The 24522-nt window shown below is 35.7% G+C and overlaps 1 protein-coding gene across 4 annotated transcripts in view; it reads right to left on the reverse strand.

Moving 5' to 3' along the window:
- The window catches only part of HDAC9 (histone deacetylase 9), a 638632-nt gene that overhangs the window by 22421 nt on the left and 591689 nt on the right, over positions 1–24522 (reverse strand). For all 4 annotated transcript variants that reach the window (XM_072964902.1, XM_072964900.1, XM_015245630.3 and 1 more), the window contains one exon: positions 15328–15412. In XM_072964902.1, coding sequence (XP_072821003.1) covers positions 15328–15412 — 85 coding nt within the window. The remainder of the gene's footprint in view (positions 1–15327; positions 15413–24522) is intronic.

Below are 24522 nucleotides of genomic sequence, written 5' to 3' on the forward strand. Positions count from 1 at the left end.
TTCTTTCTCTCTCTCTCTCTTTCTTTCTTTCTTTCTTTCTTTCTTTCTTTCTTTCTTTCTTTCTTTCTTTCTTTCTTTCTTTCTTTCTTTCTTTCTTTCTCTCTCTCTCTTTCTCTCTCTCTCTCTCTCTTTCTTTCTTTCTTTCTTTCTTTCTTTTTCTCCTGTAAAGCAAAGAATGATTCTGAAATAAAGTTAAAAACTAGATAACAGAATGCAGACAGTCAAGAGTTAGAAGTGAGGAACATAGATGGAGTGTCACTGGGTCAGATAGGAGCCATGAGAAGATATCTTGAAGGTACTGTGTAATCAGACTTCAGCATAAACCAGATTTTTCTTGGTAATGAGCAATTTGGAAAAAAATAGGTGTGTGTTGACAAATGAAAGTCTGTGTTAGAAATAACCCATCTACCAGGAGTTTTCCCAACCAAAGCCCTTTGACACTCTGAAAACCTCCTGACCCCAGAAACCGCCCCCTTCCATCACCACTGAGAGCCTGAGAGTCACTTCTCAGATCTGTTCTTCCCATTTGAATGATGTCCCCTTTTGTCATTACATACCATGTTCCCACAGGAAAAGAAGGTGCTACTGGCCTAAACCTCTTCCTATATCCTTTCAACTTTAGAGATAACACCTTGGACTTGAAAGGGGCCTAGGTTCATGGATTCTCCAGAGCAGAGAGCTTATTAACACTTTAAGAAATTATTTTCTCCATTCTCCTTGTCTATTCTCATTCAATCTATCACCCATATTGCTAGAAGAGTGTCCTTCTAAAGCACAAGTCTAAGAATTTTGCTCCCCACTTTCAGAATAATGAAACCTCAGACAAGAGTAGACACTCCCACTGGCAGTCCAGAAGTTCCACAATGTGGTCTGTCTTTCAGGCTCATTAAGATACAATTTTTAGCTAAGTGGAGAACTTTTGGGGGATCCAAAGCAAAAATATAGACTTAGTATGTATGCAAAAATAAAGATGTACTAAATATTGGTGTATAAATACAGTGACCAGGTAATTTTTTATCCACATTGGGGCAACTCTGAGGTTAAAATAGGACTAAAAATAAAAATTATATTTAAAGAAATATTCATATATTGGTCAAAAATTATTTTTATGGGTAGGGTACAGCTCAAGTAGTAGAGTGCATGCTTAGCATGCACGGGGTCCTGGGTTCAATCCCCAGCACCTCCTCTAAAAATAAATAATAAAACCTAATTATCTCCCCCCTACCTCTCCCCAAAATTATTTTTATCAATGGGCCTATAAAATAGTACTATTCAGAAATCATTTTCAGAACTGAAATTCATTCTAAAAAAATAAAAATAGCATAATTCATGTATGCCAAAGCACAATAACCAAATTTTAAATTGATTATCTAAACATTAGAAAATAAGTAGAATTATGATTTTTGGTAAATGTTCATGAGTTTTGTGGTCATTTATCCCACTGTTAAGAGTATCACTGATATTTTATGAAGAATGTATTTTTCATTTCAATGTGATCTCAATATTTTAGACTTTCTACACTGTTGCCTGAAATCTTAAAAGCAGAATTTTAGATTTAATAAGCTTTAAATTGTGGTATCTTTAATTTGCTGCCAAATACTGTCTCTGTAAGTGTAGTGCTATCTGGTAAGCTCAGAGCAATATCTGCTAAATATGAATAATTTTACTTCCAATTTTTAAAATACTGAAATAAATATTTCATATCAAATATATTCATGACTATTGTCTTTTTTCTCCTTTCAGAGTACCTTTGGTAAATATTTTATATAAGCCATACTTATAAAAGTCTTCTCCATTTATAACTTCAAAATTTATTTACAAAATTTAGATGCTGCAAAACGGTATGACTTCTCAATTTCATTACATTCTAGAATAGAATATAAATTTATCCAGCTAAGGAGTTTTACCAATGATTCTACCAATAAATACACATCTTTGAAAGCCTAATTATAGATTTTCAAAATCAAATCCTGTACATGGTTTGAACACCTAATCAATTTTTTTCTTTAATTCTCTTGCTTTTTGTAAGGACAAATTTAAAAAAATTTTCTTGCAAGCACTGTTTCCTGTAATTGCGATTATTTAAAGTTCTAAAGGTTATATTTTTGCTTCATTTCATGACTATTCCTTATCAGCTTCACTGAGGTATAGTTTATAGTCAATAAAATTTACCAATTTTAAGGGCAGGTCATAATGCATGCTGATAAATGTATGCAGTCATATAACCACTACAATAATATGTAGTATTAATGATAGTATATATTAATATATATCAGTATATTACATACTAATATATTGGTATTATATTAATATATATTATATGTTACATATTAATAATTTTACACACACATATATAGTATTTTCTTCAACCCCAAAAGTTCCTTTTGGTTCTCTGGAGTTCATTTCTTTTTCTTTGTTTTGTTTTTTGGAGGGGAGGTAATTAGGTTCATTTATTTATTTATTTATTTAAACAGAGGAAGTGGGGGTTGAACCCAGGACCCTGTGCATGCTAGGCATCCACTCTACCACTGAGCTATACCCTCCCTTTGGAGTTCATTTCTTACCCTCTTTCTTGGCCCCTTGACAATCACTGAAATTCTGCCACTGTAGTTTTGCCTTTTCTAGAATTTCTTAGGATGGAACCATATTCTATATAGTCTCTAATATCTGGCTGCTTTCACTTACTACTTTGGAGATTCAAAAGATCTTTTTATCTTATTATATCTTTGTTTCTTTGTATATAATATGATTTTTCTTTTCTCTGTGCTTCTTTTAAGATTTCATTAGGATGTTCCTAAGTGTGATTTTATTCATATTTATTCTGCTTGAGACTGATTAAATTTCTTGGATCTGAGGATTTGTAGTTTTCATCAAATTTACAAAACATTTTTCTATTATTTCTTCAAATCCTCCCTCCAGTGCTGCCTTCTCTGGGACTCCAATTTTAGGCATGTTAGACTTACTGATGTTGTCCAATATATTACTGATACACTTTTTTTCAGTCTTTTTCTCTCACTTCAGGTAGTTTCTATTACTTCTTCAACTTCATTTTTTTTTTTTTGGTCTTCTATAGTGTATAATCTGCCATTAATGCTTCCAAGCTACAGAATTTTAAAATTTCAAATATTGTATTTTTCATCTCTAAAACTTGCATTTGCATGCTTTAAAGTTTTTTCATTTTTTTCTGCATTATGTTTGCACTTTCTTCTTCACATTGGAAGTAACATTCTCATCATTGTACCTTGCATTACTGAGTCAGTTTCTGTTAATTAATTTGTCTTGTGTTTCTAGGTCATATTTTCCTACTTCATTGTATGCATGGTGATTTTCAATTGGATGCCTGACATTGTTAATTAGAACATTTTTGGTTGTTGAATTTTGTTGTTTTCTCTGAAAGCTTTGGGCTTTGGGCATGCAGTTTAAGTTACTTGCAATCAGTATGATCCTTTTGAGGATACTTGTATTCTTTGTTAATGTAGTTCCACAGCAGGCTTTAGTATAAAGCTAATTTAGTCGTATAATTAAGATGAAACCATTCTGATGTCTCTACATGATGCCCTGTGTATTACATGGTCTTTCCACTATGGCTAGTGGGAATACAAACTATTCCCAGTTCCGTGTGAGCTGTTTTCCACTGGTTAGTTCCCCAGCCTTTTGGAGTTTCACATCATGTATGTAAAAATAAGTAAGACAACAATTTAAGGAAACCCCTGTACAAATACACAGAGCTCTTTTCTCTGTGCAGTAACTTCATCCCAGATATTCTGTCTCACAAATCCCAGTATCATTCTCCTCAAACTCTCATCACTTTGTCTTCAGAAAAATCACTAGACTCTGGATTGTCTCCCTATGCTGCAGCCGAGAAATTGCCTCTCATCAGTAAGCTCGAGCAATTGTAGTATGTATTTCATGTTTCTCTTTCCTTGTTTGTTTCCTGCTGGGATCACAGGCCCCTACTGCCTGCTGTCTAGTGTCTAAAACCAGTGTTCCATATGTATGTCTTTCCAGTTTCATTTCTGATCAACAAATTTGTACAACAGTTATTCCTCCATAGGTGGGGCCAGAGGTCCATTCACTGAATATTTTGATTAATGAATTCTAACTGATTAATAAAATATAATCAAAGTTTAGAAAACTCATTTACAAAATAGTTCAATATCCTTGTAGAATAATCATCTCAAAAATTTCTGAAGTATGATTGATCATGAGAAGCAAAGGGGGAAATTTTGTACTGCCATGCAGAAGTTATTTTTAATTTGTCATCATATCAGTTGTATTTGGAAAAGTTAGTATTTCATTTAACTGTACTTCACTCTATGTTTATATAAAGATATTTTAAAATTTGAGAACAATAGTGTAAACTTTCATTGGTAGAATATCAGGTCTGTTGAGTTTTTTAAAGGGATTTAAAATACTTTTTTATTCAATTAATATTTTATTAAGTTATTTATAAAAAATAAGGAATTTGGTACTCCATAATCAATGCCAAATGGATCCCTACTCTTTAAGATTAAGCTATGCTCCACCAAAATTTAAATTTGTGTATTAATATGAAAGCAAATGATTTTATTGTCAGTATTGGATTTTCACTGTAATTTACAACTGCATTCACAATAATGCCCTATGATTTATCTCTGGTAGATTTATTTCCACAAGCTTTAGTTTAATTCCATGAAATGAATGAAAAATACCAAACCATTATTAGAATTAACTGATCTTTCTGTTTGAAGCATCCTAAAGACACTGCATCTTTAACCAAGATATTCTTCTACTGGAGTCAACAAATAACAACTATTACCTCACTCTGGAGCTTGGAAAAAACAGTTGAAACTGAAAATTCATTAAAAACATTTAGAAGCGTAGTCTTTTTATATAAATAAAAAGTCATGCTTCAAGAGTAATACTTATATGCACCTTCTGCAACTGCACTTGTTAAATTGTTCCCTGTGGCCTGAGTTTTTATTTTTATTTTATTTTTAGTTATGATTACATTTTAATAGATTCTGCTACTGGTTTGGTAGCAATGTGTCTTCACTGTTCATGTCACTCATGATACCACCATGTCCCCATGATGAATCATGAATACTGATAATCATTTTGTGCAAGTTACATGTTCATAATCAGCTTTCTTGGGAAACAAAAACTGAGCACTAAATTCTGCTCCCTCTCTATTTCTTGAACATATTTTATCTACACCTAACCTCTGATTCCACATGTTCCTCCAAACCCCACCTTGTGACAGCTTGGTGGCTTCATGCATGTTATAAGCTGTGGCTACAGCACACCTGTTTGGTGTACCAGGTGGCAGCAATGTTGAATATTTCTCCCTCTACCTCCTAGGCCAGAAATTTAGGTGTCCCTTACTATTGGTATTTTGGTTGATGTCTATTATTTCAATGTCCAATCCAGATACCACTTGTTTCAGATTTTCCCCTTTTTAGAAATTAAATTGGTTCCACACCCTGTTTTGGTAAATATTGTTTCACTAAAACACAGCCATGCTCATTACACATTGGCTAAGGCTGCTTCCTTGCTACAACGGAAGAATCAAGCAGTTGAAACATAAAACCTTTTATATTTACTATCCAACATTGTACAGAGAAAATCTGTTGACCTCTGGCTTAAAGCAAGGAAGTACAGAGACAAATATGCCTTATTTTGTAAAAGATCACTCTGACAGAACTTCAGAGAAAAAAAAAGAAGTGGAGAAAACAAGATTGGATATGGGTAGACCACTTTGTTGGATATAGGAATAATCCAGGAGAAAGATGATGGAAGCCTGATTTGGGACAGTGGCGATGGGGCCAGAAGTAATTGGTTGGATAAATGAAATGTTTAAGAAATACAAGAAACAGCAGCATTAGAAATACCAGACCTCCCTTGGTTTAATGAAGAGGAAGGGGGTCAAAGATTTTGTGAGATTGGAATATTAGAGTGTATTTGTCTGGAGCCATGTTATAAAAGGATATAGGAGCCAGCCTGAAAGATCTCTGAATAACTAAAGCTGGAACAATTTAAACAACAAAATAATTACAATATTGGATTATAACTCCTAGAATAAATATCTGTGAGTCTACACTGATATAAATATACAATGAATAAATTAGTAAATGGAAGAGAAAGGACAGCTCCTCATTACATAGAATTTCTAAGAAATAAATGTAGACAGAATAAGGAAAACAGAAAATCAGCATTGGAATACCAGAGTAATAGTTTTTGCAGGCAAGAGCCACTGATGGCTGCTAAAATTTGTAGGTAAAAGTTTGAGAAGAAACAGCTTATTTACGTAGACTCAAAGAATCTTCCCAACATATTTATTGACTCCAAAGGGAAATATTGTAACTTTACACTGAAGAGCTCCTTAATCAAGTGATCCAGGTTAACCTCACCAATAAATGAGACATAGAAGACATGCACTGCGGAGTTTTATGGTGGAGTACAAGTAAAGGAGTATTTGTAATCTATTATCATCACTTGAAATAAGTGCCCCTCCCTCCACAAATAAGGTATATTTTCTCTTGTTTCTCTTTTCTGCTGACTTTCCCTAGTGGCTTGTGTCCTTGTGCATTTGATTTTATTCATTTGTTTAAATATGTATGTATTTATTTCCTTGAGCTCATGTTTTGTTGAATTTGATCTCTGCATAAACTGAGGGTCTAAATTAGGGATACTTTCCTGCAGAAAAGAATTGATTTTGCTTCCTCTGGAACCCAAGAGGATAAAACCTCTTTAGTATTCATCAGCTTCATATCCATAACTTTGATGCAGACCTTGGGCTTTTCTGTGCAGTTACAGTGCTGATATCATCATCTGGCCCAGGAATACTCTCCCCTTTTCTGTTACTTACTGCTTACTGCTCCCTATTAAGTTTCAGCTTATGTTTTCTTTTTCCCTCATATTCCCTTACATTCTAGCAAGTCCAGTAATGAATTAAAATAGTCTATTTTTTTTCAACCGTATGCAGAAGCTATTGCATTTTAGGAGAGGTCTATTCTAGAGTCTCTGCTGCTACTTGGGAATAGAAGTCTGGCAGAACTCTGTCCTCATCTGTGAAATGAGGTGGGAACAGGAGGGTCATGTGCTTTAACAGAAAGAAAGTGGGATTTGGTAGCACAGCCAGACCAGAGTTCAAATGTTAGTTTTACTGTTACTATATGAAAGACCTCCGACAAGTGACCTAAACTTGTTAAGCCTCAATTTATTCATGAACAAGATGAGGAAACTAATTATGCACTGCAGAGCTACATGAGACTAGAGATAATATATATGTATATGTATAGATTTAATGTATATATAAATACCTAGCAAATGACCTTCCCCCAAACTTGACCTTCTAGCACACCCTATCTCACTGAATGGTATCACACATGTGTGTGAAATGCGTCTGGGTGCTAACAGCTGAGTATATATTCATAAAGCATTTCTGTTCTTAAAGAGGTTTCAGTCCTAGAGAAATGTGTAGTTTTATTTATACTCTTGGTTTGATTAGTTCTGTCTTAGTAGAAACGTGAGTGAAAGAAAACTCATAATTACAGATGCAGTTGGAATTAAAAAAAAAATCCCAGACAAGTCTCTAAGCAGATGGCAGATCTACCTTTTAATTCTGGGACACTCTAGTATTAGTGCTCCACCAAACAATAATCAGAGCCTCAACATTTCAAGAGAACGGTTAATTAGAAGTTCACAATCAATTTTCAAAATGCCATGTGTACAAGTCTGACCTGGCTCTGATACAAGCAAGGGCTGGCGGGGTTAATAGTGGGAAAATGTCTAACGCTGCTTTTCTTCAATGAAGGTCGGCCTGGCCCAGGGCTGCAACATTAAGGCCTCTGTCTAAAGCCAAAAAATCTATGACAAATAGCAGCTCACACCTGACAACAGTCAGGGTTTTAAACTCAACAGGGCAGGGATTTGAAACTCTGCCAACCCTTGCATTTTTTTGTGATTAGACGTATTCTGCAAGTTTACAAGGGCTCCAAAAGTGGATTCATAGCTCTACAGCTCCTTGAAATTTGGCATTGCCCTTCTGGAACTGACTGTGGCTAAACCCTGATTAACCAGAACTTCCAAAACCCCAAATCTTCAGTTTAATTGATTTTTTCCCCTAAACCTGTCACTTTGGGATGAAACAGGAAAAAGTGCACCCCAAAACTGCAAAAGGAATGAATTTATTTGTGAGCTAGAATAGCATAATGATGAAGACCATAGACTTTGGGGCTAGACTGCTTGACTTATGAGCTTGCCTTTGTCCATTTATTAACTGTGACCTTGGAAAGTTATTTAACCTAAAAAAGAATGAAAATAGTACCTACCTCAGGGTTGTTGAGAAGGTTAAATGAGTTAATTTATATCAATAAGAGTGCTTAGAACAGTGCCTAGCACACTGGAAACATTCAGTAATGGTTATTCTATTATTTGCTAACAGCTTACAGGGCTTGCACTGTGTAAATAATTCCATCCAAAGTCCCCAGTGTCCCTCCGTAACTTCACTGAAGAGAAAAACTGGTATTTAAGATGGTCCCCCAAATTTCATGCCTTTCAATCAGCAGTTTCTTTTTCTGAAGTCTAATATTCATCTTTCCTTTCACACTTTTCTTCCTCTGCTACTCTCTATCACAGGAGGTGACACCACTACCTACTCAGTTGTCCAAGCCTGAAACTTAGGAATCATTAATCCTCTCCATGCCTGTTCATAACCATACCAAGTCGACTCTACTTCTGAATTAAACGGCTCACACTGGCAATAAGTCCTCCAAAATTGTCTGTCCTTACTGAAGGCAGAGTGACCTTTTGAAATACAGGTTTGATCATATTCCTTCCCTGCTTGAAATAAATCTTTAAATCATTATGAGTTAAAAGCTCCTTTTCAGCCTCTTGTTCTCCCCTGGGAAATGGAGGAGCGAGAGAAAGACAAAGATAAGAAACAAAAATAGAAAATCAAAATGAAATAAGAAGGAACAAAAAGAGAGAAGAAAAACGGAGTGTGGGTTAGCATTTGGGTGTGGAGTCAAGAAGCGAGAGCGAGAGTTTTCGTGAAATGATTTATGCAGTGCATGTTGCAATCTGGGCAAACCACCCTTTAATCTATGTGCGTAGTCCCATGAGCTCACAACTTTGGACAATTTCCTCACAAGATATTTTATACAAATTCTTTTTAGCTTAGAAACAATCTGATTTTCTCCTGGATTATCTAATGTAAATGACCTTTCTCCTTGGGAAGAGGGTAGGTAGAGGTTATTCAAGTAATGGGAGGAGATGGCTGAATGGTATTTCACATAAAAGAAGATGGTTGTCATCTTTAGAGCAAGTTTTATCTTACTTTAATAGCTTTTTTCATTAATTACTGTCCAGATCTCTTAATAGCCAAGAGAACTGGCTAGCACTTTCTCTGATTATCCACTAATACAGCATCAAGAGTGTATTTTACTTTCACCAGCAATTATCGCCACTGGAAATACAGTAGAAATGAATAAAGAAGATTAGCATTCCTTTGCCAACATCAATTGTTATTTCTAAGGGTAGTTTCTGGGACAGTGGATATAATGATATAATAACAAGAGGAGGATACTGAGGAAGAGGGGGAGAAGGAGAAGAAGGAAAGGATAACAAGAAGGAAAGAGGAGGAGACGTCATTCCCTCAGTAACACATACACCAAACATAAATGAAGCAGAGTTCTGACAGGGAGAAGGTATCAACTGTACTTGCCTCTGATCTCCCAGAGAAAATCTGATTTCATTTTTATTTCTTTAGAATGAGTGAAAGGGTGTGTTCTGCCCATTGCAGCTGCCTGAACCATGTGGACAGCTGACTGCCTTGTAGTCAGTTAGATAGTCACATGGGGTATTCTCCTGCAATGAGAAAGTCAGATCCCTTTTGATAGTGGCCTCAAAAGTTGGATAAATTCAGAGGACCATAAATTAAATTCTCACAGCCCTAAATATTGCTCTGTTTGTGTGTGTGTTTCTCCTCTGTGTGGGTAAGCTTTAAAAAAAAAAAAGAGAGAAATTTAGCCATACTGACAAGTTTTATATGCAGGAGACATGATGTTCCTCCATTTATATACAAGTTTGACAGAACACAGAGTGACACTGCAAATACTGTCCTTTCCTCATTCTGACTTATGTCACCAGTTTGCTGTGGTTGGCATAATAAGGAATTCTAAGGAGATCCCAATCCACTAAACAAAGAGAAAATTCCTAGAGTGGGAATAAAATGAAAACTGGGGGTAAAAGGAAAAACTTCCTACTGTTCTCTTATGATTCTGCTTCTGATTTGCCATTTTGTTGCCATAGCAGCCACCTTAGAAAAGCAGTGTGGTGATATGCCATGTCCCTCCTCTGGGCAAGTTAAGTGGCTTGCTCATTGTCACATGGCTGGTGAGTGGATGGGAGGATTATAGTTAAATTCGTATTATTCTAAAATCCTCTACCCTAGTGTTTTTCAACTTATGAGCTGCAAACTGTTGGAGGGTTGCAGAAAAATTTTAAAAGAATCCTCAACTCCTTTTGAACATATACAATTTCTGATCCACAAATCAAAAGATACTATGATTATCACTATTATCATGCAGGTCTATAAAATTGGTTGACACTTAAAAGGAGTACTCTTCTTAATAAAAAAAAAAACTTAAACGAATAAAAGGAAACCATGACTATATACTTGTGGTTTTCATATTTTGAGGTTTCACAGATCAATATCAATATCATTCATTATATGTTTTTAGAACTTAAAATTATAGTCTTTCAAACTAAATAAATTTAGTTTTATGGAAAACTCACTTCATGGTTCTTCCCTTCAAAATCAGTGAAAATGTTATCATTGCCAAGGACTGGTGTAAAAAATGATGTTCCCAAATGTTTGACGGTAAGAGTCTATGTAGAAGAAGGTAAGAGTTCAGTGGACTCTAAGTTGTTAGGATGGGTTTCAGGAAAGGATATACACATGCAAGGGTCCTTTATTCTACTCTGGGCTGACTTTACCTAACACTGCTTGTTGGTGATTACAGATGGCCAGCCAACCACCAGATTCAGCTCTTAGAACTGCCACCTCCAAGCTTAGTGATGGAAGTGGTAGCTCGCAAGCAATTCCTGTTCTTCCTGACTTAGAAATGACTCATCATTGTGGGTTGCGGACGAGAGAGAAGAAATGGGCTCTCATATATATTTTGCCTGAATTTCTTAATCTCTTGTTCTGCATAAGCTAGCAAAGGAGTATAATTTTTGGTTAATTAAAAAGTCAATCTGGGCTAAGAAAAAAAAAAGTGTGGCAAACATTGACCTACTGGCTGATTCATTCATTCAACAAATGTTTGCAGAGCACCTGCTACATGCCAAATAAAGTATACAGCAATTGAAAACAAAGAACATCAATAAAAACAATCTCTGCCATGAAAACACCCAGGAACTGCACCTAATCTAGCATAGGGATGGATGGAGTAGATGGCCTCCCAAAAGACATGCCATCTGAGCTGTCTTGAAAACTTAATAGGGATGAGGCAGAAGACTCTGCAGCAGAGTAAACAGCATGTGCAGGCATGAAGCTCCTTGACCGTACTTCCCTTTTGTCATTTCAGAGACAGTTGATCTTTGTATGCATCCACCATCTTAAGATGAAACCAGACCCTGACCTACTGGGGGGCAGCAGGGGGAGGTGGTTACCTGTTAGGAGAAATGGCTACTCTGCTGTTGCCTCATAAGGCCTTTTTTTTCTCAGCTAAATGAGTAACATAAACAAGGACAGGACAATAGGGATGATCCTGCTACAAAATACTCACATACATGTGGCCAGGCAAAGGGCCAATGCTAATCACAGCCTCCAGCACCTGCATACCCTCAGCTGGGGGGCTCGGTTCTCAAAGAAAAATTCACATAAGGCCTGTCAGCACCTTGCCGTCTGCCTTGGGACAAGGCTATCTAGGAACTTGCCTGAATGCTTCCCACATGCTACAAGGCCTGCTTCTCGACGTTTACATAGTTTTCTGATACTGTAGTCCCAAACCTTGGCAAAAAAGAATCCTTTAGAACCTGGGCTAGGAGGCAAGCTGAAATTCGAACACCTCCTAAAGTTAAAAGGGGGCACCTGTGAGATACTGAGGAGGTACTCCTGTTAAACAAAGGCTACCTTCAAGGCAGGCTTTATAAACAGGCAATCTGTGCAGTTGCAAAGGGCCATATTCAGAAGGGCCCTCATGCTTGGTTTAATGCTCTGGAGGCTTTTTTTTTTAACAAGGAAGCATCCATACATTTTCATCTTGTACTGAGATCCACAAATTTTTAGTGAGTCCTCGTGACGTTCCCCACAAAGGTGAAATGGGGAGCCCGATAAAGCCTATAGGAGCACTTGAAGTGGAAGTGTGTTATAAAACAGAGAAAAGTAAAATTAAGAGAACAATTTTATAGGCTTTAAGGAAATATAGCATTGTTTGCTAACTCAGGCACCCATAATTTTGATTTTCCAAGCCATTATGAAGTTTGTTACTCTGAAATAGCACTTTTTAAAAATTGCTTTATGGACTTTAGACAGCCTCTTTCTGTTCCTTTAGTCCAGAAGAGTAGCCCCAGAGACACACAATTCAAATAATCATATAAAAAATGTATTTCACAGTGGTCAAAGCCACAGTACTGAACCACATTCTCCGTACTAATTTTCACCCCATGTTCCAAATGGTGAGAGATCACTCTCATCATGTTTTTCTTTTTACAACCTCAACCCACCGTTCAGTTCCTTCTCAACCACAATTTGGGCTCTCTTTGTGGTGATGCTACTCTCAATCTTCCTTGGTAAATATTTATACCCATCACCAGCACCTTGCTTTTCATCAGGACTGGCTTCATAATTTGTAGGGTTCATTGCAAAATGAAATGTGGACTCCTTGTCCAAAAACTCAGTGAGAATTTCAAGGCACCAAGAGTAAGAGCATTAAATCATGCATAGGGCCCTTCAAAGTGTGGGGCCTATGTGATCTTCCTGGTTGAAAGTCCTTGAAGCCAGCCCTGATTCTCACTGGCCAGAATTGGGTCAGGTACTCATTCCTTAGCCAGTCACTGTTAAGTGAGTAGACATGCTCAGCCTTAGACTGAGACAGCTCCCTGGAGCTGGGTGTAAATTCATCTTCCCCTGAGTTGTATGGCACCTGGCGGCAAGGACACATGAGTAAAACCAGGCTCCTTTTCAGAAGTGAGGAAGGCATAGTTGCTGAGTAGCCAACAGCGGTACCCACCATACCACACCATGTCCTCATGACTCAGAAGGAGCAATTCTTCAGAAGCTCCCTTTTGTGCAAGTTTTGGTTCCCTAGGGCTTTGATGAGTTATTCAAATCATTCTTGCTCGAATCTGCCAACTCTCAATTCTCAGGCTCCCATGTACTTCAAACCTCATCCCCGCTGCCAACCCTTTCTGTTTGTACAAGTAGGAGTGAGAAGACAGGGTTCCATCCTCCTGAGGATTCTCATATAAATAAGGAACCAGGACTAACAAACCATAAAATACACAAAAACTCAAATAATAGAAAAATTTTAAATAAAAATACCACTAATTAAAATCTACATCTTAGTGCTGAGAGTTTATGGAAGTACTGGATTAACAAGCTCTGGGTGGAATCTTCAATAGGAGTTTAGGAGGAAATAGATTTTTGAATGCGAGAACTGGTCAGTGTTGAGTGTTTGAAATGCATTTTGGAGCAGAAGACAGAGATTCACAATCCACAGGGGCAGAATTCTTACACAGCAAATTTTGATAGTACAGTGAATCCTTTTCAAGAGTCAAACAGGTTTGTTTGGCTAAAGCAGACTACACAAGTCACTTGAAAAGTCAGTGGTGAAAGGAAAAAAATCATGCAGTGGAAAATCATTACTGGGAAATTAGATCCAACGCAAAAGACAATAGTAGTATGTTTTCTAAAGATATATACAAACCATGAATTTTTACACCTATGTGAAAATTGAGTCTTCTGCTTCTGTCATTTCCTTCAAAACATTCACTCTTCATCTGGCCAAAATCCTGTTCACTCCTTAAGACTAAGCTCAGGCCCTATTACTGCCAAGAAGCCTTCCTTAAGCCTTCCTTGAACCTTCCTCACTCTCCAGGACTTCTCATGCTGGCTCGAAGGGACTTAAGAAAAGGAATGTTCCTTGTGCATGATCTCAGGGCACCCCGTGACTTCTATCGAAATAATCTATTTCAGTGTTTCTCATTCACTGGACTGTAAACTCCTTGATGCTAGAGACTTTGCCTTATTCCTCTCCATAACCTCTGTGCCTTGCCTTGTAAGTGCTCAAGTTATGATCTATCAACATGTAATACATACTTAAGAATGCTTACTGAAAAGGATGTGATCAGAATATACATGGAACAATGATTTTTAATAGTGTGTATTATGGCAAGGGAATACTCAGAAAAAAAATCATATGTTTCAAAAGTAGATATTTTTATATTGATGACCTTAACGAGGTATTAGATTGGATAAATAAATACCAGATGAATAAATAATATAAAACCCCAACCACACCTGTATCTCCAAATTACTACTGAGCAAGCAAAGACAGGGACTCAGAGAGCTGGAAGGTGGCTTCTCCACTGGTGTTTAAAAATTGTTTCTACGGGAGATTAGCAAAGCTCAGGGTTTTCCTGAGCCTCCTTCACACTTAAGTTTTGCTGTCTGGTTTTCCTGTTCATGCTAACTGTCAGGTTAATTTGTGCTTGCTTTCAGAGTGTGTGTGTGTGTGTGTGCGCTCATGTGTGTGTGCGCTGATATGTGTTATCATCTAAAAAGAATAGTTCTTCATAAAGTAACAGCAGTGTGAAATGAAATGAATAGTAAAAAAAAAAGGTTCTAACTTTCCTTTTTTGTTAATCTTTTTAATAGACTTTCCTCATGAACTTTTCCCTCTCTTGACAAATTTAAAACCAGTAAATGATCGCTGAATTCCAGTATCGTGAGGAGATAACTTACCTCAGTTAAGACTGAACAATAAAACCATAACTTCTATGTTATTTTCATTGTTCTGAATAGATACTTAGTGGTAGTAATGGAAAAAAAAATCCAAACGCTTTTGAAAAATATGAGAAAAACAAGATTGTAAATCTGGAGCCTCTGAATTTTATCAGTGTAAAGTAAGATTACCATGTTAAGAGCAAGGCAAGAACACATTTAGGTATGAATACATAATATGTGCAAATTATAATTACTTCAAATATATTCCTCATATTTGAGAAAATCAAATATATTTCTTACGTGCTCTAATTCTCAATGTAAGTCTAATTCTATTTAATATAAGTTTAATTATATATCTTATTAGAAATTAAAAAAAAACTTTAAAGACATACTTTGAATTTCAATGATCTTCTGTAAGGAAATAACAGCATTCGTATTCGGAGTCTGGTGGAGAACATCGTCTGTGAGCGGCTCCAACTGCAAGAACAGTAGATAATAATATGAGCAGAATATTATCACTTTACAGGAAGCCGGACAAAAGCAAACCAAACTGAAACAACCTAAAAAGAAATGCTTGCTCCAAGAGCTAGTTAACATTGTGCCGATATCAGTTCCAAAAGTGTAGCCAGTTTTATTTTCTGTCTTGCAGCAAGGTAATTGAATTCCAAGGGGCTTTTCTATTGGTCACAAGACTAATCTACGAAGTCGCTGAAGCAGGTGCATGTCTGTGTATTATTCATTAAAAATCTGAGTTATTTGTGTAATTTTTGTAGGTTCCTTACAAACCAAATTCCATCATGTCTGTATATGCAGCTGGGCCCTGCAAACGAAACCTCAGGGAAGTTGCAGTAGAGGGGAGGTGGGCAGTCTATTATCCATACTTCTGCAGTGTTTTTACGTCTAATTACCTTATACTTTTGGACAGTTCACAGTAGAAAGCCATGAGACATAGCCGCCCTTATTCAACTGCTACTGAATAAGTAGTAGAGAAAATGTTCAAATAAAACGAAAAGTAAAATAACTATACATTTTCATTTAACTTCTACATCTGTAGTCACATCTATGGTGGAAGCACAGGACAAATTCCTGTCTTGCAAATCTACCATGATCTTCTGGAATTACACTGATTTTTCATGGGGAAGTCCAGCAAACATTACTTTGCAAGAAATGAAAGGAGCTTTAAATAATTCATGGAGTGTTTTGGCCAAACTAAGTCTGATGATGCATCCCTGGGAATACCTTGGTGATGTGGCTTGGTGTGTAGCTGCAGAAAATGCATATCCAGAGCGCTTGCAATCAAAATAGCTGCCCAGCTACTGTGATCCAGAAAGCAAGGCCAGTAATAGTAAAAAGGAATTAACAACAACAATGCTTTCTTAGAAAATTTAAAATGAGTAGTCTCAAATATTAACTGATAGCCAAACTATTATATGGCTAGAATGGGAACCTATGTCGCTAAATGTACTAAAGCATGAACTAATCTATGTCTCTTCATCTGTAGAAAAAAACAAAAAAACTCAGGGATTCCAAGTTTCCACAGCATATGCAAGTGAATCTTCCCCCCAGGGTCTCTCTGAATTGATTATCCCATACTTCAATCATGGAATCTAAAACAATAGCACCTTTCTTCCAGATGCCATAGGATAACAGACTAGCTCAGGGATATTTATACATGGGTAAATTCACTAAATATAACTTTCCAGAGTGTTTTTCTTAGCTGCCAAAGAAAAACCTTTAAAACATGAAAAGGTTTACTTGCAATAAAGTTTGGTGAGAGGGGAAAAAAAAAAGTGTCAGTGAAAGGTTCTGAAATCTTAAACTCTTAAAACTTGTCAAGAATCATTTTTTAAAAAAATCTAGTATTTCGGGTAGAATCTTCAATAATATGTTATCCTAGTAACACCCTCTTAACTCAGAGGAACTCCTGAATCATAAACGGAAGGTTACTTGGAAACCTCTTACTCAAGAATTAGACAGGGTTGAGCTACCTTGCTCATAAATAATCTTTCCTTTCACTTCTGTCTCCGAGTGCACAGAAAAATTTTAATAGAAGTCAGGTAGATTTTGCTAATAAAATGTTCTGAAAAATCACTCTGTGTTCGAATATTCAAAAACAAAGGCACACGGTAATAGCAGCATATTTAGTTCTTAAAAAAGCTTTCCTGCAACTTCAGGGTAAAAATGCTGACAAACTGAAAGGTGCTAGCTACTGGAAGGAAAGCTACAGGCAGATGATTAATGTAAAAACCTCCCTTCTGGAATGCTCTTGCAATAGGTCTGTGGGCTACTTTTAAGACCTGAGTTATGCAGAAAGTAAACTTGATTCAGGGTGTTGAGAGTAAAAATACAAACAACCCTAAATCTTCAATTTGGAATCGTCAGTGAGAAACGGTAAAGTTGTGTCTACTTATGAAAGCAACCTAGAGAATTAAGGCAATTACATTGATCATTTAAGCCTCCCAAGCCATTTCCCTGCCTGTTTTAGGTGAATGTCATTTAGAGGATTTAACCCTCAGTAAATTGCCCCAATTTGTTTCATTTTGAGGATATACACACAGACAGAGCTGGATTCAGAAAGTTCTCAATGTAGGTTCTTTAGTTTTTTCTCCAGTAGCTCTGCCGAGAAGGCAATGGCTAATACTCTCAGTTGGCAAGAAGGCAAACAGCATTTAGAGTCTGTTTTCATAAAATTAAAACCTTGTATAGAGGGACCACAGAATTGAGTTGTCTTCTAGAAGAGTTTGTTGATTTAATCATTCACAATTACAAGCACTAAAAACATCTGATTGAAGCATCTATTTAATAAATATTTATGAGTACTGGTCATTATCAGTAAAATCTAATAACTCAGTATAATAAAATATTAAACAAATAGTCATATTTTATAAATTTGGAGCAAAAAACAAGAATATATAGTAAAGCTGTGTTATATATTTCGTTTGGCCAGTAAGATACAACAAAAACGGCACTGAAGCTAATCAATGTTAGTAAGAGCTATTAAAAGATAAATAAGGAAGTAATTTATGCAAACCAGAGAACTTGTGCATGCAAAAGTTACAATAAGATAAAACAGATGCAGATGTAGGAAATATCACACACCTATCATGCCATCTTTGTTGAACAATTCCATCAAGTAATAATAGAACTGTAAGATACACTAGATTACTTTAACACAACCTCTTGACATATGAACTCTCATCCTGGTTTATTATATCTAAAGCTTAACTGCAACCATTACTTACAGAGATTCTTTATATACATTTTCGGACTCAGTGACAGTGATATTTATTTTTCTACATCTTTCACAGAAAGTTGCAATACCATGTTGATATGATTCAGATGTTTAAGTTGCACATAACATATGAATTCTAAGTATAATAGCTATTTTGAAAAACCATAAAAATTGTGTCCATTATCATGTTGTGAATAAACAATTTTCAGATTCTTTAGAATCAGATCACTTAAATAATCAAAAATCATTTTAGTTGGCTAAGATGCATTTATGGAAACAGGCAAGGGTTCCCTTGGAGAAGCCCGAGTAAGAGTTTTAAAACTCACTTTGTACTTATGAGACATGAAAATAAACTATTTTTCATGATTCAGAACAAAAAGAAAAAAGAGATTATGCAAAATATAACAGGTACATGGGGACAGATGTATCCATCAACCAAACAAAGGCTCTACTAACTACTCTTAGCTTTTATATTGCTTCCCAGATATGCCAAGTATTTTCAAACTCTTACACCTTTATTTATTCTGTTTCCTCTGACTTCTGTTTCCTCCATCCTTCTTTGAATTGGTAAATCCTAACAAAGTCATTCAAGGACCAACACAAACACTGCCTGCTCTGAACTCTTTTCTAAAATCCTCTGACAGAGCAAATTACTTCCACCTCTATGTCTCGTTTCCACACAAATACTCTTGTTCACTCTACACATTATCTTCTAGTAAGCCATGTGTGCTAGTCTTTATTTTGTTGTGAGCAATTTAAAGGTAATGACAGAGCCTGATATATGATAGGCATTTTTTTAAATGTTGGATATATCGAGGAAGGATTAATTGCAAGAAAATGTGGGGAAGTAGCTTTTATTCAGCTCTCCACAGCTAACAGACCTAAGTGGAATAGGTTCTTCCTCTTGGTTGCCTCCTGTAATCAGAGTATATTTTTAGACTAAAAGAGTAGGAAGAACATCAGAGACAGTTCATTTTTTAATCAAAATACTTGATTTTTAATTGATGTTTTCATTGATTTTCAAACTGACCATCAATTTTGCTAAACAAATTTATTAATTCTTAATTCTAATAATGTATAAACAAATAATTTTGTATAGACTTTCTACATATATAATCGTATCTTCTGTGAATAATGAGAGATTTATTTATTCTTCTCCAATCTTTATATTTTTAAATTTCTTTTTCTTACCCTGTTGCACTATCTAGGACCTCCACTGTAATGTTAAAAATGAAGCTATAAGAGTAAACATCTTTGTCATGTTTTTTATTTCAAAGAAGAATTCTCAGATTTCACCATTAAATCTGATGCCTACTATAGAATGCTTGTAGATATATTTTATCAAGTTAATAAAATTTCCTTTTATTCCCAGTTTCCCAAAAGTAGTTCATCATAATTGGATGTTTAATTTTAAAACATCTATTGAAATGGTTATATTTCTTCTTCATTCTCTTAATATGATGAATTATAATGACTTATTTTGTAATGTTAATATGTTACCTTCTTGGCCTAACCCCAATGAGTTTTTGAGATAATGATAAACTGCTAATATTTTTGTTTAGGGTTTTAACTGTTATGTTTGTGAGCAAGATTTTCCTGTAATATTCTTTTCTTATAATGATCTTTTGAGTTTGGGTGTCAATATTATATGGGTCTCAAAAATCAGCTGTGAAGTGTTTTCCTTCCCCCACTTCCCCCTTTACTGTAAAACAGTATAAATTATTAGTAGAATTCACTGGTGAAGCTACATGGGTCTAGTGTTTTCTGTTGGTATATGTGGTATTAAAGATTGAATTTTATTAACAATTATAATACCATTCAAATTTTCTGACTTTTGGATTCAGTTTTTGCAAGGGTATATATGTTATGTATATTTGTAATACTTCATTGAGTTGTACATTCATGTCTTATGCAGTTTTCTGTATGAATATTACATTTTATAATTGAAAGCAATTTAAAAAGAGAGTATATTTTCTGACATAAGAGAATAGAGAAACTAAGTCTGGTTCTTGAGCCCGTGTGTTTTTCTACTACATTATGGTGCAGCTAAGGGAAAAAATGAGATTATAGGTTTTGTGGCAAGAACAACAAATTACATTCTTAGATACAGGCCACGAATTCACTTGCACAGGGAACTGAAAGTCCCCTGAAACATGCAAAGCAACTCAGAAAAAAATGCAGAAAGGGTTCAGTTGTCAGGATCAAAGATATTGCGGGACTTTGGAAGAAAAGAGTATGATTATCAAGACCAAGAGGATAAGAGAACCACATTGCCACATAGACCTGACCCTCCGTGCTGATGAACTAGTATCAGTTCCCTGGTGAGGAGGGATTGGTGGTTAAAACTCAACTTTCATTTAAATAATTATCTTAGAGATGTCTGCAATTAGTTGTATATGTTTAATTTGATTACTTAAGTAAATCTGGATATAATTTTATCCATATTGTGATTCATGAGTCATCCTCAAAATAACCCCTTTTACTCATTTAGAGTCATTAAAATCCTCAACCAAACAGATTGGGAAAAGAAGTAAATCAGGGTAGATTCTATTGGCAATCAAGTTATTACACCAACAGACTATTGAGATTATTCAGACTGAGTCTGCCTGCATCCTGCCTACATGTAAATGATGGTGATATCACACAGCAATAAAGAAACATCTCTGGACAAGAGGGGTGACATAAACCTAACATGTCTTATGATAATCCTAGGAGACCAAGAGGCAAAGAGTACAGTCATGGCCATTCAGCTCACAGGAGATACTGAAGGAATTCCTTTAATAAAATAAGAAGGACAAGTGGGCTAGTCTCTGAGGTTATTTCAGAGGTTATTGTTCTATTAGTTGAGTTTTATCCAAAACTATCCTGGTTTAGAGATATGTAGGTTACACAATATATCAGCTAATGAATGAAAAAGGAGGAAGACTGTGAACAAGTGACTCTATTCACTATCATATCCAAATAGAAAACCAAACTTTCCATGACACTTATCTATGGAAAGTTCGGGCATGATGGCACATTTAAGCACCTATGGCAGTAACTAGCTAAATAATTTAAAATGAACTTAAAGGTAAAAATAAGGAGGCCATTGGTCTAATGGAAAGAGGATAATGAATGCAATTAGTTGGATAATTCAGACTATTAATAGTTTTGTTTAAGCACTGAGGTTAAGATTGTGGGTATGCAATATAAAGAAAACATTTCAAACCACACAGCTGAGTTAGGAAAATTATATATACGTATGTTAAACTGAAGTTCCAATTACATTTAAGGGATGTGTGCTCAGTGCTTTATATGTAGTTTCCTAACATAATGTCCATAGTTTAAACATCAATTGTTATCAAAAAGGCTCAGTTCATCTTATCAGTGAAAAATCTAGCTTCCTTGTCTTTGTTTGCAAGTAAGATAAAATCTGATAGCTATACTTCGTCCTCATGTTTCATTGTCTTTGATCCTTGTTTGTCTTATCCTCATTTGTTTTATTTTCTCTTCTTCAATTTGCTGATATGCATGTTTCTAAACTGTTTTCCTTAATTTTTTTAGTGAAGAGATTTTTTACTATACTGCTTTTGAAATGTTGATTTTTCTGCTAAGAACTGTTTCATATCATGCAGCAGTGGTACAGTGGTAAATGTTGAGCAGCTGACTGTACAGAAATAGCTGTAATTTGTAGCATTTGCTGATTTCCATGGTGTAAATACCCCCACCATGGCCTATTTCAGGCTACCAATGTGATGTCACTGAACTCAGATTTGAGTAGAGAGATGCACAATTAGCTCTCACAAGCCATTAAGAGCCTGCTGTAACATTTCACTGATAGAGACTACTACTTTGTTAATAACTTGGGAAACATTTTTCCTAATGATTATTTCCTTAATAAACTTTCATTTTCTCATATGAGATTCTGCCTTATTCAAAAATCATACAGTTTTGTTGTTATTTTACCCCAGAGTATGGGACTCATTTGTTTGTCTCCTCTATTTTCCATAGAAATTCTAAAATTCCTTAGTCTTCCATTCCACAGATCCAACCTCATTATTTACTTTTATTCTAGTCAAAGTAGCCTCTCCTCTGCCAAAAATAAAACAAACAAACCCAAAAAAGAGCCAGCCACAATTCCAAGAAGTTTTAATGTCTTTACGTATTTTCACTACATGAGATAAATCCTTCCTTTTGATTTTCGCTTGTCAAATTATCATTTTAATTCAAGACCAAAGTTCAATGTTCCTTCCTCTATTAAAATATTCCTCCATCCTTACAGTTAAAAATAAAGGGTCCTACATAAAATTCCCAAAGTACTTTGTTTATATTTCTTTTACTTTTACTTGTATTAGAACTTTCGGGTACAAAATGATGTCTAATAAAAGACTATCGAATGAATGAACAGATAAATGAATGTCATAACATGTTTAAGTCACCACAGAAAAGAAATGCTTTCTTTTTTTTATTGGTAACCAGAACCCTATGAAGTGTTCACTTTCCCAGTCCACATTCCTTCTAACACCTTCTGAAAAGCCTAAAGATAAACAGTACAGAAGATCTGCATGATGGAGTTTTAAATTATCCAGATAGCTTCTACTTTATTTGGCATTTGCTAAAACAGATAAACAGAAAACTCCACAATCACTTTGGCTCAGCTTCTCATAAGCTTTTAAGAAATGCAAAATCATAGGCCATATCTACTATAGAAAGTATCTTCAAATAATATTTTCCGAGACATTTTAACTTTTGAGGTTATCCATATATTCTCTTTCAGAGTGTGGATAGGTTTCAAAGTTTAAGAAAAGACCATGAAAAACATTATTGCGGATTATCACACATTTTGCCATATTCAGTTCTCCCTTCTCCTGCTCATGAATTGCAACTATTTAGGAGCTTGTAAACTTTCCCAGATTCACACCCGTCTCCCAATGGAGCCAGCCATACTAATCAAAAGGATGAAAAAGATGGCAAAACTACTTCCCCATTCAAAATCTAATACAAACAACCCCCTCGATGAGCAACTTGGACAACAACATCTCAAGAGTTCACCTCAGTGGTGGCTGTCAACATGGAAGTCAATTCAAGAGAACTTTTTCAACACCTTCAGAGCAAAAAGTCATCTTGGAAAGATTATCAACACACACAATCACTAAGTGTAGCCACTGTTGCTGAAATCCAAGTCAGATGAAAGCAGCTGAGCCTAGTCAACAGGAGATAGCAGAAAAAAAGGAGAAAGGAGAGAAAGGGGAAGGTAAGAAGGGGAAAAGAAAGACAGAAAAGAAAAGAAAGGAAAAAAAGAGGGAGGGAGGGAGGCAGGCAGGAGGAAAGGAAGGAAAGAGGGAAAGAGGGAAGGAGGGAAGGAGGGAAGGAGGGAAAGAAGGAAGGCCCAGCAGCCAAACCTTAATAAGAGGAAGGGAGATCAAGGAAGGGCGTGCTATCGACTCAAACATTAAGTGCGGAACCTTCAGTACCAGAAGCTACAGCATCATCTCAACAGCTTTCATGTCTATGGCAGTTTGGGTTTTCTTCTTCCCTTCTAACAAGCTGAAAACTGTCATTTATTCTGTTTTGACAGGTGGTCATTTAGTGGCCATGTTCTCCACCCACTACCCAAGGCTCTTATTGCTATATGTCTTCTTTCTTTTACCTATCTTAAGTTTTTCAATGTTTTCATTCTAGATTCCATTGGAATGCCAACTGCTTAAGCTTATCTCACCTCTTAAGAAAATTTCTTTCAGAGGAAGCAACCCAGGGGGCTGCTAATTGGCTTTGCATAACAGTAGGCAAATTTGGCCTTAAAGCTACTGTGACATTGTTTGCCAGCCAGCACAAAAGCAGATTACCAAAATTAGTTTTTCTGAGAACCTCACAGATGTTTCTATTACCAATACTAAAAATGATGTGATTATTCACATATGTAATTCTGATCCTATTTCAAACCTGATTCTTCTCATTAAGATAGTCGCTTCAATTTCTTGCGATTCTCAAGCTGGTGTTTCTACAGGCTTCATTAAAGAAGTCCAAAAATATTCATCATACAGTGATTGGACTGATAAATCAAAGCTCTAAGCTTTACCAAGAAAAAGAAACAAAGAGGACTTCTGATATGTCTTCAAAATCATTTGCCTCAAGGAATTTCCTGCACCATGCTCAAATTAGTTTTAATCCAATAGTGTACTATTTTGACTGACCTTGTGCATATTTCTTAAAGGACTAGTTAAGAGATGTTTGCTAACTAGATCACTTTCATGATAAAAAAATTTTTAAAAAGAAGAAATGTCTATTTTGGGTGGAACACTCAGATAACTTTTTTTTTCAACTCAAGTTTTTGGTACTCATCTATGTGTCTACAGTGAGATGCAGAGCCAAGAGT

The sequence above is a fragment of the Vicugna pacos genome, chromosome 7, assembly GCF_048564905.1.
Source record: "Vicugna pacos chromosome 7, VicPac4, whole genome shotgun sequence".
NCBI lineage: Eukaryota > Metazoa > Chordata > Mammalia > Artiodactyla > Camelidae > Vicugna > Vicugna pacos.